We start from the raw sequence: 21,535 nt of genomic DNA on the forward strand, positions 1-21,535 counted from the left end.
TTTGTAAGCATTCAGCAATCAGCAAAACAATTTTTTTAATTCAGGCAAAAAAATTTTTATAATTATTCTTCAGATATATAATATCTTTTTTGTAGTGTAATATACTACCTCCGGTCCTAATTATAAGAACCAATTAACTAATTTGAGGAGATTAAAAAAATAAATTGAGTTAGTTATTTGTCCTAAATAGGTGTTGTCTTTCCTAAAATATCCTTACTAATCAAGTGTATTGACTAGAACTATCATTGTTAGAAAGACTACTTTGAAAAAAATGTATAAATATGAGAGACAAAATAGATTAGGATCTTATATTTAGGACAAAATAAAATTCAAACAAGATCTTATATTAAGAATTGAAAGTAATATATATTACACTAAAAAAAATATTATATTTAAGACCGGACAGTATTATCCAAGAACAACTTTTTCATAATTAATTTTTATATAGACATATTAGGAATATAAATGATATTTTATGCAAACGTGAGACCTGACAGGAGGACTTGGAGTCAAGTCAACAAGGTGAGCTTTATTTTCTCTTATCTCTCTAAGACGGTCCCCACAGGTACTAATCATAAGCATGTGTGGGCCCATTTGTTTTTTTGCATAAAATTCTCTTTTTCTTAAAAAGAATTTTTCATAAAAATCATAATTGAGGGAAATATGAAATATCCTTCTGTGAACACTATATTTTGGAAATGCAGAACCACATTTAGATCTACAGCCCAACTCATATCAAATACATTTCTGAAGGCTTTTTCAAACATTAAATTGTGAGTTTGAAGGCCAAAAAAGTTGTAGAACCACTTTCTTTTATTTATTTATTTATTTTACTTTTCATTTATTTTTATGTAGTCGAAATCAGGGAGAAATTGATAAAATATGGACAGGCAATTAAAAAAAAAAAAGATGCTGGACCACAGTGAAAATGTTTTTAACAATTATTTTTAAAAATTAAATCTACTAAAATCTTCTTCTTTTTTTTTTTTGAATTTTTTTGCCAACTACTAAAATCTTTCAGCTACTTGTTTCTCTTCCCATTTCCTACGAGCTAAACAGAAAATGAATGTCTCTCCGCATCATGTGCGCTAAAACGCCTAAAACACACCCCTCAGAAAATCAAAATCAATTTTGCTTGGTTAACTCCTCCCTTAGTTCAGATGATAAGTCAAACAAATTTAGAGTAATTTCCAAATTTAATATTCTTTTTATTTTGATAGCGCAATAAAAAAGAAAAAAGAAAAGTCGAAAACCATGAAAGATATTAATATAAATATTAATAGTAACACGTAATTATTCAGGCAGGTACATCATTCATGACGCTGACGAGTGATGAGAATCAGAAACAAGGAGCACAGCTTCAGCTGCATTATTCACCTCAACATCCTGAAAAGCAGAGCTACAGGCAGAGCGAAAAGAAACCTATATACAGATACGGAGACGCACAGTGGAAATTCATTGACGAGCCGATCGCCATGTCGTTCTCCTTCTTCAAGATTTTGAGGCCTAAAACGCCACAGGAGGTGGCCAAGTCCATCAAGGACAGTCTCATGGCCCTTGATACCAAAACTGTTTTCGAAGTCAAAACCCTTGAGAAGGTCTGTTTCTGTCTTCTGCTTTCTTCTCTTGCTTCTTCTTCACTCACCATTTTTTTCTGTTCATACATTTCCTGCGGTTTTTCATTTCATCGGAGCTTGCATGATTCTGACTCACTCCAATCGCATCCCTTTGATCCAAATTCTCAATGCTTTAACTGGGTGACCTTTTTTAGTTGATTGTACAGCAATACTAAAATTCTCAAGCGGAACTTCCACATTTTATATTTCAGAGAAATGGGTTGTTTATTTTAGTCTAGGAGGCAAGCAACTCATTTAACTGAGCTTGATCGTCAAAGAATCTAGTTGGAGAAATCTCAGTTCTTCTCCTCTTTTCTGCTTGCTTTTAGTCGGCGAGAACCTACTGTAAGAAAGGATGTTTAGAGCGCTAAATTGCTTTGACTAATGAGCTGTAGTTGCAATAATTGGTGGGAACTTTTTTTCATAGGCTTTAGAGGAAGTTGAGAAGAATTTTGTGACTATGAGATGCATGCTCTCTGGAGATGGGGAGTCGGAGCCAAATATGGATCAGGTTTCACAGCTAGTGGAGGAACTATGCAAAGAGGATGTTGTTGCTTTACTAATCTACAAGTTGCCTATACTGGGATGGGAAGTAAGATTTAGATTGCTACCAAGCACATGAATGTGCAGTTAGTTTAGCTGGTTGCTCATCATGGTTCTGTGAATTCTGATACAGGCGAGAAAGAATTTAGTCTACTGTTGGTCTATATTGTTGAGACATAAAGTTGACTCCAAGTATTGCTGTGTAGAATACATTGAACAACACTTTGAGCTGCTGGACTTTCTCGTTGTATGGTAAGTGTTAGATTGCATAACATTTTCAATAGAAGCCGCTTCTAGTCTTGGTGTATATGATTTTGCTCTTATCACAAATAACTTCACTTGATTTCCCCTGGTGTTTTGAAAGAGACACAACATTCCGCAGCTTTACCCATTTTCAGTTCATCATTGTGGTGATTTTCTCGAAGGAATCAGACAAATCTAATCTCATGTACAACACTTCTCAAATACTATCCTTAGATATTAATTGACTCTTTCAAGAAGAATTCGTTCATAACAATGTTTGCGCAAGCGGCATTTTCCAAAATTAGAAGTCTCATTCACACTTACCTTTGTGCCTACCCAAATATACGCCTTTCACTTCCTAAAGAATGATTTTGAATGTTCTTCCATGTTATCGGGGGCTCACAAACTGTCTCTGGTTTTTTTCCTAGCAGCTATGATAATAAAGAAGTTGCCTTGAACTGTGGAATAATGTTGCGGGAATGCTTCAAATTTCCAACACTTGCAAAGTAAGTTTTTACCAGATCGTTTTTCCCTGCCCATTACGTGTCTCTCAGGTCCAATGTAGGCCGAGATTGATCTTAATGGAAGTTGGAGTAAGATACTGCTTTTACTACTTTTCTATCTATCACCCAACCTGATAAACTGCACCAATGATGAATACCCAAGTGAGGTGAGGGAACTTCCCCAAAGAATTAGTTTTTATGCTGGGAGAACCAACCCACTTAAGTCTCTTATAGAGCATTTCATACTAATCAGTGTGGGACTTGGGCTCCTTTCTACCTTAATCTTCATCAACTAATGAGAGATATTTTTAAATTATTAGGAGAAAAATAAAGAGTGGTTCTCTGAATGGGCTGGGTTCTTATTATTGTATTGAGTGTCAACTCAGTCTTTGTGATGGCTTCCCGTTTGTCCATATCCATCACATCTGCGATTCGCTAGAATTATGTTAAGGGTATTGTAACCTTCTATTAATTTCTGGCCACTATCTTGAGGATGATGAAATTTATTCCTTTACAAAGTGGGAGTTCACAAAGATATTAAGAGTGAGTGAAGACTATCAAGAAAGGAGGGGAATTTATTACTTGCTACACTAGTTTAAGGTGTAAAGACTTGAGTATTTGAGAAGTCATAAAATGGTTCTGATATTAAGAAAATTACACTACTGAAAGCATGACACTTTTTATTTTGCTAAAAAATGTTTTCCTCAATGTAGGGTCTTTAAAAGGATTCCCCAAATATGGTTAAGTGTAAAGACCATATCAACGGAACCCTAGAGATTATCTCTCAAACTCCAAGTATTCAGCTTGTTTGTCATTATGTAGATTGTAAATTTAACAAATGATAGTCAATGTGCATTTGAAGTTGGGCATTCTCATGTAGTCTTTCTGAAAGCAAGTCAGCTGTATTGTTCAAGTGTGTAATATTTTGTCTTTCCAGATACATTTTGGAGTCTCCAAGCTTTGAGTTGTTCTTTAAATTCGTAGAGTTGCCTGATTTTGATGTTGCTTCAGATGCATTTTCTACCTTTAAGGTCAGAGTTCCTATATACCCCACACAACCCCCCCCCCCAAAAAAAAAGAGAATCTAATCATACTTCCTCCCTTTCTTTTTTTTTTCCGTTGCTGATTTTAGACTTCCTTCTGCCACTCCTTTATACTCCTCAGAAATGTTTTGCAGGATCTTCTTACTAAACATGGAAAATTGGTCGCTGAATTTTTGGAAGCTCATTATGATGAGGTTTTCTTCCTTGTCTTTTTTATCTGATCTGATCATACAATAACATGTTCAAAATATTCAAGCACGTTGATTGCATATAAATTCAGGAGCCCCTTGGAGAAAACTTTACCACCTGAGAAATTGTTACATAGGAGATAGTTAAGTTCACTTACCATATATTGAACATGTGCTTGGTGCAGATTTAATTGTTGGGGTGTTTTAATCTTGCATGTTATTCTGGCTTTTCTAATAAGGCTTAATGTTACAGTTCTTTGATCTCTATGACAAACTTTTGACATCTTCTAATTATGTCACTAGGCGGCAGTCTTTAAAGGTTAGTTCTGGATAGAAGTTTCCATAAATATTGCTTTTTGATCTGTAGGATTATTAATAAATTAAATGTGCGTGGCCTTTAGATTCTATCAGAATTTCTTTTGGAGGCTCCAAATATCCATATAATGAAACACTACATCCAAGAAGTTCGTCACTTGAAAGTCATGATGACATTGCTGAGGGTATAATTCCTTTTCATCCTATCTCTGTTTGTGTGATGTTCTACTTTCATTTTGATATGACAAAGAAACGCGATTTCTTGGTGCTTAGTCAATGTGATGCCCCATAAATTTAATTAGTGTGCTTATTTTATTGTCTTAAGTTATTGGATATTTATTGAGTCTAACTGAAATATATAATTTACGTTAGTTGATATCATCTCATGGTTTAGTTTTTCTATTGTTAAGTATTTATATTACTAGAAGGACAGTCATTTTCATGTTTGTTTTCCTAATTCCAGTTAATTGGGAATGTTTACTTTTGTTGTAGTCCAACACGACAATTATTGAAGACATTTTGTTGATATCTTCTTGTACACAAGTTCTGCGGGCGGAGTTACCTTCATGACATGAGTCTGTTGCTTGATGATTTCTCTTCTGTTTATTTTGTTAGGTGTTAGGTTCCGAAGTTTAGGTTTTCTTCCTGATGTTTACCCAAAAATGGAGATTTTTTTTAGAGGATCAATACCTGTCAGTTTAGTTACATGAAACCTTAGTGCTGAGGAACTGGCACATTGCAGCCACTAGAGATGGCTGCGCCTAGTTTGTCAGTTACTCTACCCGCTGGGCATGTGAATTAACATATTAATCTGCAAGGCGATAATAAGTATCCTAAGACTATAATAAACTTGATTCATGTTTTATACAGGCTAAAAATGATGTTTTTGCTCTACCTTTACCTTTTCTTTCTATCAGTTATCTAGTATACTCAAGGATTCTTTTGATTGAGCAGGACTCAAGTACAAACATTCAACTATCAGCTTTTCACATTTTCAAGGTGAATTTTCACCGTCCTACTATTAGAATCATTTGATAAGTTCTCCTGTGGTGGTATTGAAAATTCTCACTCATATTTCAGACAATCAAATTAAGTAATTGCAACCTAAATAATTTCTCGCTAAGTTTGGGATCCTTGGATAACTCAAGAAGTATTGCTTTTATGACTTACACGTGTTTTTGTTCTGTTAATTCAAAACGGACTATCTAAACCAAATGGTCATGGGTTGGGTCTTTGAGACCATCTTATTTGTTTCATGGAACTCAGCAAAACCTATGGATATTTAGTTAGGTGACACTTACGAGCTTTTTGTTGGGCATCCATGTTTAGGAAAATGATTTAGCTCGTGAAAATTGTTGGAAAAGTGAGCAGCGGGAACATCTGGCAGAGTGCATGCTACAGAATTCATCGGTCCAATAGGGTTATCTGTAGTTTCTCTAAAGTCATATTAATTTATACACGAATTCAGATAAAACACATTCACACCCATTTGGGTGCATGCAGAAAGTTCCTGAAGACTGCTTTTTGATGCACTTATTTTGAAATATTAAGTGCTGGGTACTGGCCATCTGATCTTTTAGATCCTTGATTTGTCTTGGAAGACAAAAAAAAATAAGAATTTCTTGTTACTACTTGTTTATGCAGGTTTTTGTTGCTAATCCTAATAAGCCGCGAGATGTGAAAATTATCCTTGCAAAGAACCAAGAGAAGCTGCTGGAGTTACTTCATAATCTGTCTCCTGCAAAAGGTTATAATAGTTTCCGCAGTAGATTTATGGGAGACACGCTTGTTTGTATGAATTGTTCTCAATTTGCACTCTTTGTTCCCGATTAATGCTGTAGGAGACCTGATGTTTCAAGATTCACATCTCTTGGCTCTTGCACTATTTCAGGCTCAGAAGATGAGCAATTTGAGGAGGAAAAGGAGTTCATCATCCAGGAAATCGAGACTGTCAGGTTAAATTAATTCCTCTGCTAGCATTGTTTGCTTATGCAAAATTGCAGTGTGTTTTTTGTCCTGTATATTCCTATGTGTTCTGATGTATAATATCTTAACTGAACTAATATCATGTATCAATGAATCAAATGAAGTACCAGGTATGGGGTATTGAAAGAATAATTATGTAGTCGACAAAGAACCCAACTGAAATAGGTAACTTTCATGGAAATGATTCAATTTTGAAACTTGATAATTCTCCCTTTGGCTTTGTTTGGTTCAATGAAGGGGAGGAGAGGGGAGGTGAATTAAGGGGAGGGGAGGGGAGGAGAGGGGAGGATATAAGTTTTGTTTGGTTGGATGGAAAGAGAGGGGAGGGGAGATTTCTTGCTTGGTTTAGAAAGAGAAGGGAGAGGAGCTAATTATAAGTTGACAAATATATCCTTAACTCTTTATTTAGACTTCTTTATTATTTTATTATGATATTTATATCATAATTATTATTTTCTAATTTGTAAATATAAAAAAATCAGATATCTTGAGACATAACAAATAGATTATAAATAATCATATATCAAAATAAATGTCCATAAAAAATTATAATCTTTAGCATATTATATAAATTAATAAAATTATAAATAAATTTATGTTATAAGTTTTGAACTATTTCATCCTTAATTACATAACGTACACAATCTCGCATACTTAATTAGATAATATACAAAGTTTTGTGTAAAAAAAATGAAATTGAGATGAAAGATCATATAAGAGGAAAAGATATGGAATATTAATGGTAGAGAACATGGGAAATGATGAAATTAGAAAAAGAAAATGTGCAGAAAAAAAAAGAACATCTGAGGAGTAAAAAAAAATCTGTAGAAGAATAGTAGGGGTTGAAAAGAAAAAAAATAAAAAAAATCAAAGAGTTAAAAAATAGGTTTTTACTGAAAAATATAAACTTGAAATATTATAAAATTGACATAGATAATTTAGTCAAGATGAAGTATAATATTTTTCTTCCTTCTAAAAAATTCCAATTTTGGAAGGGAGCAAAAAGAGGAAAGGAGAGCACTAAGGGTGTGTTTGGTATGAGGGATTTGAGAGGGAGGGGAGAGATTTTAATCATTTCCCCTTGTTTGGCAACACAAATTTTAGGAGGGGAGGAAAAAAATTTTAAAATTTTCCCTCCCCTCCTCTCCAAAATTGGGAGGATTTGGAGGGAAAGGGCAATATTTTGTCATATTATGACCATTATGCCCATATTTTGTCATGTTGTAACTATTATGTCTATATTTTGTCATGTTGTGACCATTATGTCCACGTCTTAAATAAAATAAGAGCAAAATTGTCTATATTAAAATATCTTTCCCTCCCCTCTCTTCTTTTTTTATAAATCCAAACAAGATAATATTAAAATCCTTCCACTCCCTTCCCCTTTCCTCCATTAAAATCTCTCCCCTCCCCTTCCTCTCATTGAGCCAAACATACCCTAAATGACAAAAAAAATTTCCTCCTCTCTCTTCCATTTGCATCCCCTCCCCTCCCTTCCCCTCCTTCTATTCTCCTAAAAACCCTCCAACCAAACAACGTCTTTAGCCCGACAAGGCCAAGTCTTCTGCCCCCATAACAGTAGACTAGAAATAATATGTATACTTAGGTAATATTGTCTATGGTTTTCTAACTAATTCAGGTTGTTAACAACGCATTCTTTTAATCCAGAGTCCCAAACCAATCGCTAGGTTCAGTTTGTGTTTTGTTGAAAATATTTATTGAGGCAATTCTTTTAATCATTTCACTTTAATATCCATTTAGCCATTATGAGGGCGGAGAAAACTCTCAGTTGTTGGTTCTATTCGCCACTGCAACTAGCGCCATTGTTGACATTTCTCACTGTCAAAACCAATAGCATCATAACCACTGATTTTCCCCTAAGATCACGAATATTTATGGAGTGTTTAGTAAATATAAACAGACAGATGAGTTGTTTAAACTTCAAAACGTTGTGTGCAAATGCCAATTTAACCGGACTTTCTTATACTGATATAATAAGAATAGGTTAATTCTTGTATATTCTTTAATAGATTATATTCCTCCGATCTTTAATATAATACCTATTTAACTAATTTGATTAGATTAAGGAAGTTGGGTAAGCTGGTTGATTATAAGAAAAGTGACACATTTTTCCTAAAACACCATAATCATCTTTCTTAATACCCCTCTCCCTTTTCTACTTGATTATGGTTGAGAGAGTATCCATAGGGATAATTTAGAGAAAATTGATAAATATGATAAATGGGCCTTATATTTAGAACCAAAACCAACTCAAGAATTGGATCCTATATTAAGGACCGGAGGAGTAATAAACCAAGACAAATTAACAGTAAAAGTTATATTTGAAATTTAAATAAAAATAAGAAATAAAATGTAATATAATAAAATCCATAATCCAAAGATATGTTCTCATACAATGGTTTCCATTCGTAATTTGTACTTGTGATAAACTAAACGTGGAAATGAGTTCCATAAAATGTGACTTATAAATGGTACTAATTTTTATAATATTAATGTATGATATACAATTTTTGGCCAAAAAAATAATATAAAATTAATACATCTTATTATTATTGATTATTAACGTATTATTATAAAACAGGACACCTTGTTTAGAACTTTAGATTCATGAATCTCTAACACAAATTGCTGTGTGTATATTGAAAATGATTGATTGTTGTTGAGGCCTGAGGGGAAAATTTGGCCCCAGAAAAAAAAAAAGTATTGATGGGAAAAAGATAAAACAGAAAGAGAAAAACTTGCGTCAAATTTAACTGAATTAATCACCGACGAAGCGCATAAACTGATAAGTCCGCCTCTTCAATGGAGTAACGCATCATATCATAAATCATAAGCAAACGCCATCGGCTGCGCAACCTCGCCTCTCATACTCAATGGATTTCTTCAAGGCCGTGTTCTCCGACGATCCGCCGCCGCCACCCCCGGTTTCTCATGGATCCAGAGAACATGACCCTGATGAACCCGATCCGAGTCCCGCTCCGGTTCAGAGTTCCGACCCTAACAACGCCTGGAACTTTGGAGGTCTCTTTCAGACCCTTGCTTCCAAATCCGAGTCAGTTATCGGCACCTACCGCCGCGATCTTGAGGAATTCAGTTCTGGATTGAGGAAAGAGACGGCGATTATTCGAGAAGCTGCTTCACGCGCCGTCAAGGATCTCCCTGCTTCGCTTGATGTTGGCGCGTCGGTTGCTCAGGAGTCGCTTGAGTCGGTGGGCCAAGCCATAGACGATATCGGCAGCTCGGTATGGAAATCGACGACCAAGATTATCTCTCGGGGTAGGGATTCTCTTTTAGCCGATGATTCTGATTTCGTTCCTTCTGATTACAACGATAATGGTAGGAACGTTTTTGGTAAGCAGCGATTGAGTACTAGCAGTAATCAGAGTTCAGATGTCAAGCCGTACAGCAGGTTCGATGCGCTCGTGCGTGCTCTTCAGAATGATGTTAACACATATGTGGAGGAACCCGAAGATGTGGAAAATTACAATGAGTGGAAAGCAGGGTTTGAGTTGGATAAGAAGGGGCAGGAGATTCAGGACTTGTTTGCGGAGAATGGGGTGATTGAGGAGATATATGGCGAGGTTGTCTCCATTAGGATCGACCATGAAAGCTTCTGGAGCAGGTATTTCTATAGGATGCATAAACTGAAGCAGGCGGAGGATGCCAGAGCTAAGCTTGTTAAGCGTGCGATCTCTGGGGATGAAGAGGAGGATCTGAGTTGGGATTTTGACGATGATGATGATGGGTATGAAGCAAAAGGTGATTCCAGTGCGGTGACGTTGGCAAAGGAGGAAGATTCCACTGAAGTTGCTGGTAGTGGTGGTGCTTTTGAGAGTGTTGAGACTAAGAAGGTAGATTCGGAGATAGAAAATGATGCGAACGGTTTTGCGTCTGAATCTGGAACTGATGGCGGGTATAAGTCGGAGGTTAAGGATCCTGAACATGTGGCATCAAATGCTCCTGGAAGTGCCAGTGGAAGTGGGGATAAGTTAGAAGCTAAATATCAAGACCAAGCAGCATCAGAAGTTAAAACAGATAACATTGAATCTTGCAAAGATAGTGATATTTCAGTTGTTTCAAGCCAGCCATCGATGCCTGAGGAAGAAGACCTCGGTTGGGATGAGATTGAAGATATGGGAAGCAATGACGAGAACAAAGCAGATGCATTCGGAACCACTAGTAGAATTGATTTGCGAAAGAGGTTGAGTTCAGATGAACAAGAGGAGGACCTTAGTTGGGATATTGAAGATGATGATGAGGCTGTCAAATCATGACAAAATTTTCTGTTCAGTATTATTAATGCTTTAATCCAATGATTGCGTTATATTGCAAACCCTTACCAAGGGCATAATTTTTTCCCCTGTAGCATAACATTGTAGGCAAACTCTTTTTTTATGCTTTACGCAAGTTTAGGTAAATATGTATTGGATTCTTATGTTTTGATGTAGAGAAGATTGTTTTGCATCAAAAGAATGAAGCAAAAGAGTCAAGTGAATCTACAAAAGATTGAAGAGTTTCAAGAGTATGTTATTGTCCAGAACTTTCTATTGCCAGTAGTCGAGAGATTAATGACGGATCTAAGTCTAAAAGGTTCCTGTAAAAATGATTTCAGAGAGCTAAGCGGTCATAATTTAATCAAATATGATGTTTAATCTTATTTCAGATACTTTCGGGATATTTTTGGGCGTCATATCTAGTGTCCGACAGCATGTCAAAGAAAATTACTTCTAATACTGAAAAGATATGTTTTAGTCAATATATATATATATATATATATATATATATGATGTCCCAATTTGTGCTTCTGTGTTTTTGTCAATGTCCTGTTCTTGATGTATCTAAAGGTTGAGTTTTGAGTCCAAAAAAAAAAAAAGGTTGAGTTTGTCAATAAGCGCCTTCCTTGCCAAGTTGTTAACATTTCCTAATTTACATCAACAATCACCTTGCTTTGATGCACATTCATTTCACGGAGTAATTGACGGGCAACAAATTCAGGTGTTTATGTGCAGTTAGCTGACATTTGTTGAGAAATCTTTGCTTTTGTCAACAATTGCTTCAATGTCCTTGAACGCGTCGAAAATTTGTTTCGTTCCTAGCAGTAAATTTGTGTCTTCTGATATGAGTTGTTCACGAACATACTTCTCTATCGTTCCTGATATCAATGTACCTTGACTTTTATTTTTATTCTTAATTTTTAAATTCTTTTCATTACTTATCTCATAATATTGAGCATCTGCCAACAAGCTGCGAATTTATGATTATGAGACGTACTTACCATGATTAGCGAACCAATTCTTTTCTTTTGAGTAATGGCCATTTTCTTATGTCCAACCACTAATAAGTGATTTTCTACTACAGACTAGCTTCATTCAATTACTCTGATGATAAGTTCTCTATTAGTTAATTTCACTCTAAGACAATATTGCTCTATCATAGACACTCTAAACTACTATCTTAACTCTTGAGCAGACTTGGGACTAAGAGAATCTTGAGTAAGTCATTGTACTACCTCCGGTCCTTAATATAAGATCCCGTTTGACTTTTAGTTTGGTCCTAATTATAAGACCCCAATCCATTTTGTCTCTCATATTTATGCATTTTTTTCCAAGATAGTCCTTCTAATAATGATAGTTCTAACCAACACACTTAATTAGCAAGGATATTTTAGGAATAACAACACTTATTTGTTACAAATAACTAACTTAACTTACTTCCTTAATCTTCTCAAATTAGTCAACTGAGTCTTATAATTAGGACCGGAGGTAGTATTATGCTGGATAAAGGGAACTTCCATGTGAAAATTGGAAATATTGTTGGGTGGCACCAAGAACTTGATCTAATATTAAAGAAGTGTAGTGAAATTTTTCACCCCAAAAAAAAAAAGTGTGGTGAAATTCCCATAACGATCTAGCAACCGGATTTTGGTTGTGTGCTGATTGACATGAAACCAGCAAGATTGCTCAGGGTGATTCATCTCTTATCTCTTTTGCTCACTCATGGTGATGTCACTATGCTCCATTTCTATTTGTTGTTTGTATTATTTCAGTATTTTAAAGTCAAGAAATATTTATAGCTTAATTCACCTTTGCTCTTGGGCGACTCAATTTGGAAGTTCACGGAGACTCTATGCTGCTTGAAAGTGTTATTGGCTTATTGCAATATGCACAACTGTACTATATTATATTGGAAGAAAAGTTTTGTTTTTATTTTTACTTTATTTGGGGATGACATTATCATATTATATACCGATCACATATTGGTTTATCTAAAATCTCGATTTCTCTAATGCAATTAATTAATTATTGATACAGAAGCGCTTTTTCTTGTTTCTTGGCATGGCTATGGGAATTAATCACTGCATTATTATATACTCCCTCATTTCTTTTTATAAGTAACAACTACCATCCTTTCTTATTTATAAATATATCCAACATTTACAAGTTGTCTTAAATTTTTGTTGCAAAATTTTTTATTTTGCTCCCATTAAATACTTATTTTAATATTCAATATATTTATTTATTTCAATTGTCAAACCATGGTCTCTCTTTATCACACATTCTCTCTCTCATAATTTTTTTTATTATAATAATTTTCTTATTCTCTTTCTTATACTCTCGCATGATAAATAAGGATATTTTGAAAAAAAAACCTTATAATTTTTACTTATTTATTATCTTTAACTAATTTTTTGATTTATGTAATAGAGTTCTGTATTGTTTATAATAAGAGACGGAGCGAGTAGGTTAAAATTTTGCATTCATATCTGCTAATGGAACTAAACAATACATTTATGACGGTAACTTTACAAAGCAAAAAAATTTAATCTTGCAAAATTAAATTTTATTATTTTTATTATGAGGTCACTTATAAATAAAATAAAATAAAATATTATTCTCTCTCCCATTTATAAACAGTACCAGAGAAGTAAATGGTAAAATGCAACCTGTGGAGTATGGATGATCAGCTGTTAATGGGATGTGGTAAGTGCATTTATGAATTATGACAGTAACTTCACAAAAAATTGACATCCTGATGTCCATGCCTTCTACTGCAAAATCACAAAAATCTTCTGCAAGCTCATCTCCACTTATTGTTTATTTTTTATTTTTACTATGAACAAGGAATTATGATCTGATCAATTCAACTCAACGCTATATAAGCATATTTTGTTACGTGGAGGTTGCACCTTATTATACTTCTTCAATTTTTAATATAAGACTTATTTTATAATATAAATTACACTATAAAATAGGTCTTATATTTATAACTGTAGGAGTATATTATATCAACTTAACATAATTATATTCCACAATTAAATAAAATAATCTAACGTGTAATAATAATAATTAAAAAAGTAATTTATAAGGCATTTGCTTTTTGTAAAAATTATCATTTTATGTTGGCTTAAAAAGTAATAAATTGATTTACAAAGAAGAGAGGAAGAAAAAAATAAGTTACTAGCCCCACATTCTTTAATAAGAGTTAGTTAGACTTTTAATTTGATCGTAAATATAAAATTTCAATTTACTTTGTCTCTCATATTTATTTATTTTTTAAGATAGTCTCTATAGTATTTTAAGAAATAAAATACATATTTATTATAAATAATTAACTTAACTAATTTTTTTGATATATTTAAATTAATTAACTAATTTTGTATTAAAAATGGAAGGGAGTAATATAGACAACCTAATACTTAATATTCGTGGCTTGGCAAGGAGGATAGTTTGGCGGAATAAAAATAAAACCTACTTATACAATATAGCTAAGGAGAATTAGCGAGATTGGAAGGAGAAAAAATAATTACTAAAATTTTTTAATAATAATTGAAACAGGTAGTAATAATAAATTTTAAAGTAGAAAATTACAACTTCTAAACTTTATTTTATATTTTTTTTTGGATTTTGTTATAATTCTCCCATAACTATATACTGAGAATAACAGGTGGGATTAAGGAGGTGTTTGGATATAAACTAAACCATAGTTTCAGAAGTGATTTTACAATATATAAAATAAATATATATATAAAAATTTATCTGAATTTGTGAAAAAAATACTTTTCAGAACCACTTATCCAAATACTCTCTTGTGTTTGGATAGAAACAAAATCATAGTTTTAAAAGTATTTTTAACAAGTCACCAAAAAAAGTATTTTAACAAATGTGTAGAAAAATTTATCTTGATCAGTAGAAAAATATTTCTAAGTAGTGTTTCTGAAACTACCCAAACACCCTTTTAAATGTGATACGGGTTTGAATGAGGAAAAACGCAGCGCATGAGGAATCTCATTATTTTAAGATTGCGTGGAGGAGTAACCTGTCAGAACTCAGAGCCCAGAAGGCAGAAGCTGATGAAAGTAACGCAGGAAAGCCCTAGCTCCCCAATAATGGCGTCAGGTACAGGTACCACCACCAATTGTGAGTTCGCTAACATCGTCTCACCTTTTTCTCAGGGATTCCCTGAACCAGAAGGCTCTTCCATTCCCAAGAAGCATCGACTTTCTCCTCGTTCATCCTCATCCCTCACTTCTCCTTCCTCTTCTCGCCACCACCACATGGCTAATCATGGCGATAGAGCTTCTCCACCGTCGCCGATCCTTCCTCCCGAGCTCATCGAGAATATTCTCTCCAGGCTCCCTGTCAAGTTGCTCCTGCAACTCAGGTGTGTATGCAAGTCTTGGAATTCCTTGATCTCCGATCCCCGATTTGCTAAACTGCACCTCCGTGTTTCAATTACGGACCGTAAGTTCACTCACCATAACATCGTGTTCTGCGTCCCGGGACCTAGTCGTACTGTTACATCTTGCCCTGTTTCATCCACACGCGAGCGCAAACGCACGAACGCCGTGAAACTGAAATACCCTTTGAAGAGACAAAATCCATATGATTTCATTGTGGGTTCTTGCAACGGCTTGCTTTGTTTCGCTATTCGACCCAGCCATGTCCTTGTCTGGAACCCGTCTATTAGAAAATGCAAGAAATCTCCTTGTTTAGATTATCAAAAACGGGACGGGAGTTATATAATATATGGGTTTGGTTGTGATCAATCTATTGATAAATACAAGGTGGTCGCAATTTTCTGCTATAATAGTGATGGTAGAGGTGATTATAAAACAGAAGTCAGCGTTTATACATTGGGTGATGATTCTTGGAGGATGATTCAGGAGTTCCCTTTAGGTATCCCGTATGATGAAATGGGAAAATTTGTGAGCGGAACACTTAATTGGGTGGCAGATAGTCATTCACGTTCTTCTCTGGTTGTTATTTCTCTTGATTTAGAGAAGGAGTCATATGTAGAACTTCCACAGCCTGATCATGGAGACGGTATGCTTACATTGACCTTGGGAGTATTGGGAGACTGCTTGGCCATCCTTTATAACTATGGCACGCGCTCAGATGTGTGGATCATGAAGGATTTTGGTGTTAAAGAGTCTTGGACTAAACTGTTCAACATTCCGTCCCCGGAAAATCCTGTCCTTCTATGTCCGAAGGATCGCTGTATTTCGGAGAGTAGTGAAATACTGTTGCAGGACAGGTGGCTCTTAAATTGGTATAACCCTAGATCTTCCTCATTTGTAAGTCCTGAGATTCAATGCAATAGAGGTTGGATTGAGGCACAGATCTATGTTGAGAGTCTGATCTCGCCTTGCTTGTAAAGATCGGATTTAGATGCAAGGCCAAGTTACCTGGTGCATGAGCTTCTTGAAGGATTCTCTGAGCTGAATATTGTTGAGTTCATGGATCATCTTTGATGGATCTGTAGCGAGAGAAATTTAATGTTTCATCTCAATTGTGAGAAGATATTCTCCATGGAATCGGTGCTAAAGTTGATCGCGGCTCTCAGATGTTTAGGTTCAATTTATAGTTCACAGTAATGCGCCGCCTTGTATTGTTATCAGGTGCTGTCCTGCAATAATAGTTGCTGTACCAACCCAATCCCTTAAAAGACTGTGCTGACTGATGTACAAATGTTTTGACGCCGCTTTATGCTGCTAATGCTTGTTCTAAATATACATTTGGCATGTATGGCAGGAGTAAAATCGAGGGCCGAAGATGATTATATGGAAGGTAATACTAGGTATGGCACTTCATTAGCGTAATTTGCTGTCATTCAGTTCTTTGATTGTTGTTAAAAGTAGAAAGGGATGGGACTATGGTTCAGGAGGAAGAGCTGACGGATGAAAAAGGGTGCAAGTGTTCCCAATTTTTTGCTTTTTATGGTTTTGGTATTTGTGTTTCAAGATGCCAGTAAACCTGGTGAACTGATGTAACTTGTAATAATAAGATGAAGAATTGATTCCCCTCCATTGGCTGGGTTCATTGGCCAATGTTATGTGTTAACCAGAAAAATATGACGTTGAAAGAAACGTTAAAATTAACTTCCGAAAGTTTTGGACAGTGGAATAATCCCATGTGCAACTTTTACTCAAAACTTGGGTACAAGGGATGATTTTATTAGTCGTTAGATATATAAGCTTTTTAAGAGTGGGAGCTGTGGGTTAATTTGAGTAATATCCCAGAAAAACAAAAATCACAGGATACTGTCATTTTATGCCCCAATGAGAATTGCAGCACCAAATCTTACTGTGATGATTGAACTAATAGCTGGTTAGTGTTTAGTTTCCTTGCAACTTTTGAATGGCTTATACAGAATGCACCACTTGTCACCACTTGTCAATGTCATCTCAACAGGAGAAGGGGGGGGGGGATAAAATATGAGGAAGCGGAAAGATATGGTGGCAAGCACAACTTGCTGATGAGGGATCTTCATCACCTGCCGCATGAAGATTCACACACTTAAATAAAATAAAATAAAAACAAACAAACAAATAAATAAATGCTACAAATCCATCCTCCATGACACATTTAGCTGAACAAAGACCAATCTATCGCATTATTCTTACTTGCTGCAAAGTCATTTATATTTTTGAAATTAAATGAAACCGAAAAATAATTTGATGTTCTAAAAGAGGAATATTCAACAAGGCAGCCGCCAGCCACCGCCCTGAGCTGAATGTGAACAAACGGATCCTTCATCAGCAAGCAACCTTTGGATGTCCCACAAAGGAACGAAGTTATGCATATTTCAGTTCAGTCCTTGGTTTGCTGAGAACATTACAGCCCCTTTACACAACAGCTTCTTGCCGTCATAATCCCCAAATGGTTGCTTTAGTAACATCAATCACTTGCAATGTTTCCTTAACGTCAACTATTAACAGACTTTTTTTGTCATAATGCACTTCAACAAGAGACTTTATGTAATGCGTTGTCTAGTGAGTTTATAATGCATACGTGAGTCCCGTATCATGAGATCAAATAAAAAATTATTATTTTAAGTACAAACTGATGAGCTTTTTTTTTTCATATTAAAAAATCGGAGAGATTTAAAGATTAAGATATTTTACAGAACTTATAGTATTTCCTTGAATGAATGTATATCTTGATGCCTTATTTAAATAGAGAAGATCAAGTGAGTCATTTTGTGCTAGAACCAAGATCCCATGTATTATCCGAAGCGGAAACTAAAACAGAAAAAATGACGTAATAAAATGCTATCGTGACATGAATGGCAGGCAATCGTAGTAATCTATTAATCTTCATAAGATGAAGCTCACAAGCTCTGAGCCTCTCGCACTTCCCACTCCGCAAAATTTGAAGAAACGGAGGAACCAGAACTTCCTCTTCCTCTCTCCCACTCTCTCTTATATGTCGTTGGAAGGTGGCACTGATTACCACGGCCGTCCCCACGGCACCGCCACTCCTAATACGTCCCTTAAGAGAGAGCAACCAATCAATTACCGAGACCCAACTACCTTGTCTGTTTCAAGTTCCTCGATTGTACAATCACAAAAGCAGAGTCAGAGTCAGAGTCAAGTTTCCTCTGTTTCTAAACCATTTCTTGATCAATTACCTTTCATTCCCAATGAGCTCATCGAAGAAATCCTCTCGAGGCTTCCCGTGACGTCTCTTTTGCAACTCAGGTGCGTATGTAAGTCATGGAAATCCTTAATTTCTGATCCTTATTTCATCAGAAAACACCTTTTGAGTTCAACTCAGGATACCAGTCTCAACCACCAAAGGATCATGTTAAGTTCCACAACTGCAGAGTTCAACCTCAAATCTTGCGCTGTGTGCTCATTGATCGATGAACCTTCAATCATTTCTGAAGAACTCAATTACCCAGTGAAGAACAAGTTTCGCCATGATGGGATCGTAGGCTCTTGTAATGGGTTGCTCTGTTTTGCCATAAAAGCAGAGCGTGTTCTTCTTTGGAACCCATCAATCAGAGTGTCCAAAAAGTCTCCATCTTTGGATAATAATTGGAGACCCGGGTGTTATACTGCATTTGGTCTCGGATATGATCACATATCTGACGATTATAAAGTGGTGGCTGTGTCTTGTGACCCTGGAGAACAACATCATATCAGTAAAACAAGCGCGAAGGTTTACAGTCTAGCCACCAATTCTTGGAGAAAGATTCAAGATTTCCCTAATGGGTTCACACCCTATCATGATTTCGGGAAATTTGTGAGCGGAACTCTTAATTGGCCAGCCCGTTGCTCCTTTGGTTCTCGGTCTGTAAATTCAACTCCAGACCCTCTGTGGGTTATTGTGTCTTTTGATCTGCAGAAGGAAACATACAGGCAAGTTCTGCCACCTGCATATGAAAAAGAAGTCAGTTCCAGGCCTAGCTTGGGTGTTTTAGGAGGCTGCCTATCTATGAGCTATGATTACAAGAAGACCCATTTTGTTGTGTGGATAATGAAGGACCATGGAGTAAGAGAGTCTTGGGTGAGATTGGTGACCATCCCTTATTTGCCTAACCCCGAAGACTTTTCCTACTCACAGCCATTTTGCGTTTCCGAGAATGGTCAAATTCTGTTAATGTTTGAGTTTGACTTGGTCCTCTATGACACAAGAGACAAGTCTTTTAAGTATCCCAGGATTGAGAATGGGAAGGGTTGGTTTGATGCTGAGGTATACATTGAGAGTCTTGTATCTCCATTAAATAGTCATGCTAATGGCTTCAATGTTCAAGTCCTGCCTTTTTCTGACTTACATGTGACAGAGAAGGCTGTCTCTGATAAATTACTGAGTTAGGCCTATCTTGCTCATATAGAGTAGATCATTGACATATGTAAAAATTATGGGCAAAAGGCAGTGTAAATAATGGCATATAATGAAAGGGTATGGGAGAATCGTTTTTTCATTAATTACATAGATAAGCATTGACAACTTATTATAAATAGGAGCCGACTGTTGACCGTTATTTCAAGAAAAGATCCTTCCACTCTGCAAAGGAGTTCACTGTTTTAGCGGTAAGAGTAAAAAAGGCATGGCTAATGTCTCATCTTTGATTTATATACGTTCCTCAGAGTCAGAGAAGAATCAAGACTTTCCTCAGGAATAGAACCTAACCCACGAACTAAATTTGATGAAAAGACACAACGGTCATAACAAAAAATATAGCCACTTTCACATCTCCAGTAGAATTTGCCGTGAAGGGCCTTGTATTAATTCAAATTTTCCATCTAAAAATATCTGATTTTTTAAAAAAGGGAAAAAAATTCTAAAAGGGACACATATCTTTTCTTTTTTATCGCTAATTTTATTTTCATTTCAATTGGTTATACGTCTTTCGTATCACTAGTAATGCATAATTTTGTGGACAAATGTATGGCTTCCAAACCAAATCACATACTTGTCTGGTTATAATCACAAATCCATTCATTTATTCCATTTCATTTATTTATTTTTTTCAAAATATGAGACTGCATCTAAGTATACCCTATTTTTTCACCATTGAAAAGTTTTACAACTAAATTTTTGTCTCAGAATTATAATTTTTCATTTCTAATGTCAAGCAAAGGTTAACTCTCCATCATTTAAGCTTGGTTTGGATAGGGAAGAAAATCAGGAGGAGAAGGAGGAAAAAAAGAGGGAATGCTCGAAGGGAAAACTCTGGGATTTTTTCCCTTCAAATATTTTTTACTCATTGATTCTCTCTTCATTCAAAATCTGCATCCCTTTCTAATATAAACAGACGGTTTTTTTTTTTTAAAAAATAACCACACATTTGGCTGAGAATAATGTTTTAAACCAATGCAGTGGAAAAATCAAAACTCGCAATCTAAATCATTAAAAATGTGAAATTTGAATTGGAGTTCTCTTATCCAACCCTGACATGTATCATCATCCTTTGCCACACAATTCAAACAGATTATGAAGTGGGGATTTTCATTGGCTTCAAGGTCTGCATCAATGGTAGGTCTGCATCATGAACAGACCTACCAGATATGAATTACTTGGTAATGACAAGGATCTCTTTCGTTTCGCCGGGTAACACATGCCATTGCGCCTGCCTCCCGGCATACCCAAAGCTTCAGGATTTGCTTTTTTAGAAGAAAAATCACTAAATTAAATTATCTTCTAAAAAAGTGTTTGGATAAAACCAAATCATTATTTGGAAAATAACTTTTAGAGAATAGATTCTTAGAAGAATAGCTTTTGTAAAAAAATAACTCTGATAAAGTTAGAGTGTTTAGATAGCCGTTATTAGAAGCACTTTTTATATATGCTAATTACTAAAAAAGACATAAATTAATATGATAATTACATAAAAGATGAATTTTATAATATATTTAATTTGAAGGATTAAAATTGTTAATAATATATTTTTTACCAACATAATTAATGACATATAAGATAATGTGATTAATAAATAATTAATATTTGTATATATATTTATAAAAGATAAGATTAAATATGTTTATAAAAAATAATTGAAGGGTATTAAAGTCATATTATCGTTAAGATTTCAAGCATAATCATACTCTCTAATTTGAACCAAAAGCAGAATGAATTCATTTTTTCTGAAACTATGGTTTTGAATCCAAAACCATGATTTTGGCCCCAAACCATGGTTTGTTAATTTTACCCCTTGTTTGACAATTTTTTTACCCAAATCATGGTTTTGGATGTTATCCAAACAGACTCTAAGAATAAGACTTGAAAAGCATTTTTTTTAATTATATATATAAGCAATTTTGTTTTTCATGTCTAAACTCCTCTAGAGGA

The 21,535-nt window shown here is 35.1% G+C and overlaps 4 protein-coding genes across 10 annotated transcripts; all 4 read left to right on the forward strand.

Moving 5' to 3' along the window:
• The first annotated feature begins 1,341 nt into the window (after positions 1 to 1,341).
• On the forward strand, positions 1,342 to 6,618 carry LOC114718656 (calcium-binding protein 39). 7 transcript variants are annotated; one of them, XM_028904059.1, is made up of 12 exons: positions 1,530 to 1,598; positions 1,829 to 1,961; positions 2,044 to 2,208; positions 2,293 to 2,411; positions 2,834 to 2,908; positions 3,843 to 3,936; positions 4,083 to 4,142; positions 4,390 to 4,455; positions 4,538 to 4,636; positions 5,406 to 5,450; positions 6,096 to 6,198; positions 6,293 to 6,618. In XM_028904059.1, the coding sequence occupies exons 3-12, from the start codon at positions 2,077 to 2,079 to the stop codon at positions 6,409 to 6,411; spliced, it is 912 nt and encodes a 303-aa protein (XP_028759892.1). In that variant the 5' UTR covers positions 1,530 to 1,598; positions 1,829 to 1,961; positions 2,044 to 2,076; the 3' UTR covers positions 6,412 to 6,618. The 7 variants fall into 7 exon arrangements, 5 of the variants coding, with proteins under 5 accessions (XP_028759890.1, XP_028759887.1, XP_028759889.1 ...); XR_003737844.1 differs by lacking the exons at positions 1,829 to 1,961; positions 6,293 to 6,618 and adding an exon at positions 5,781 to 6,008 and having other exon boundaries at positions 1,343 to 1,598; positions 6,096 to 6,164; XR_003737845.1 differs by lacking the exons at positions 1,829 to 1,961; positions 6,293 to 6,618 and adding an exon at positions 4,944 to 5,026 and having other exon boundaries at positions 1,343 to 1,598; positions 6,096 to 6,126.
• Positions 6,619 to 9,210: 2,592 nt separating this feature from the next.
• Positions 9,211 to 10,804, forward strand: LOC114718677 (BSD domain-containing protein 1-like). The gene has a single exon (XM_028904089.1). It carries the CDS (start codon positions 9,332 to 9,334, stop codon positions 10,730 to 10,732), a length of 1,401 nt encoding a protein of 466 aa, XP_028759922.1. The 5' UTR covers positions 9,211 to 9,331; the 3' UTR covers positions 10,733 to 10,804.
• Positions 10,805 to 14,762: 3,958 nt separating this feature from the next.
• Positions 14,763 to 16,764, forward strand: LOC114718678 (F-box/kelch-repeat protein At3g23880). The gene has a single exon (XM_028904090.1). The coding sequence runs from the start codon at positions 14,809 to 14,811 to the stop codon at positions 16,111 to 16,113; it is 1,305 nt and encodes a 434-aa protein (XP_028759923.1). The 5' UTR covers positions 14,763 to 14,808; the 3' UTR covers positions 16,114 to 16,764.
• Positions 16,765 to 17,991: 1,227 nt separating this feature from the next.
• Positions 17,992 to 19,574, forward strand: LOC114718685 (F-box/kelch-repeat protein At3g23880-like). Its single transcript, XM_028904098.1, has one exon. The coding sequence runs from the start codon at positions 18,062 to 18,064 to the stop codon at positions 19,556 to 19,558; it is 1,497 nt and encodes a 498-aa protein (XP_028759931.1). The 5' UTR covers positions 17,992 to 18,061; the 3' UTR covers positions 19,559 to 19,574.
• Positions 19,575 to 21,535: the final 1,961 nt, after the last annotated feature.

The sequence above is a fragment of the Neltuma alba genome, unplaced genomic scaffold (assembly GCF_004799145.2).
Source record: "Neltuma alba isolate B1F8T4 unplaced genomic scaffold, ASM479914v2 tig00011856_pilon, whole genome shotgun sequence".
Lineage (NCBI taxonomy): Eukaryota > Viridiplantae > Streptophyta > Magnoliopsida > Fabales > Fabaceae > Neltuma > Neltuma alba.

Excerpts from the sequence above, each read along its gene's own strand:
- LOC114718656 (XM_028904054.1), top strand. The coding sequence starts at position 1,476 with ATGTCGTTCTCCTTCTTCAAGATTTTGAGGCCTAAAACGCCACAGGAG. Across the intron at positions 2,909-3,842 it reads AAATTTCCAACACTTGCAAA|ATACATTTTGGAGTCTCCAA; the intron begins GTAAGTTTTTAC and ends TTGTCTTTCCAG. Across the intron at positions 3,937-4,082 it reads ATGCATTTTCTACCTTTAAG|GATCTTCTTACTAAACATGG; the intron begins GTCAGAGTTCCT and ends AATGTTTTGCAG.
- LOC114718678 (XM_028904090.1), top strand. The coding sequence starts at position 14,809 with ATGAAAGTAACGCAGGAAAGCCCTAGCTCCCCAATAATGGCGTCAGGT.
- LOC114718685 (XM_028904098.1), top strand. The coding sequence starts at position 18,062 with ATGAAGCTCACAAGCTCTGAGCCTCTCGCACTTCCCACTCCGCAAAAT.
- LOC114718677 (XM_028904089.1), top strand. The coding sequence starts at position 9,332 with ATGGATTTCTTCAAGGCCGTGTTCTCCGACGATCCGCCGCCGCCACCC.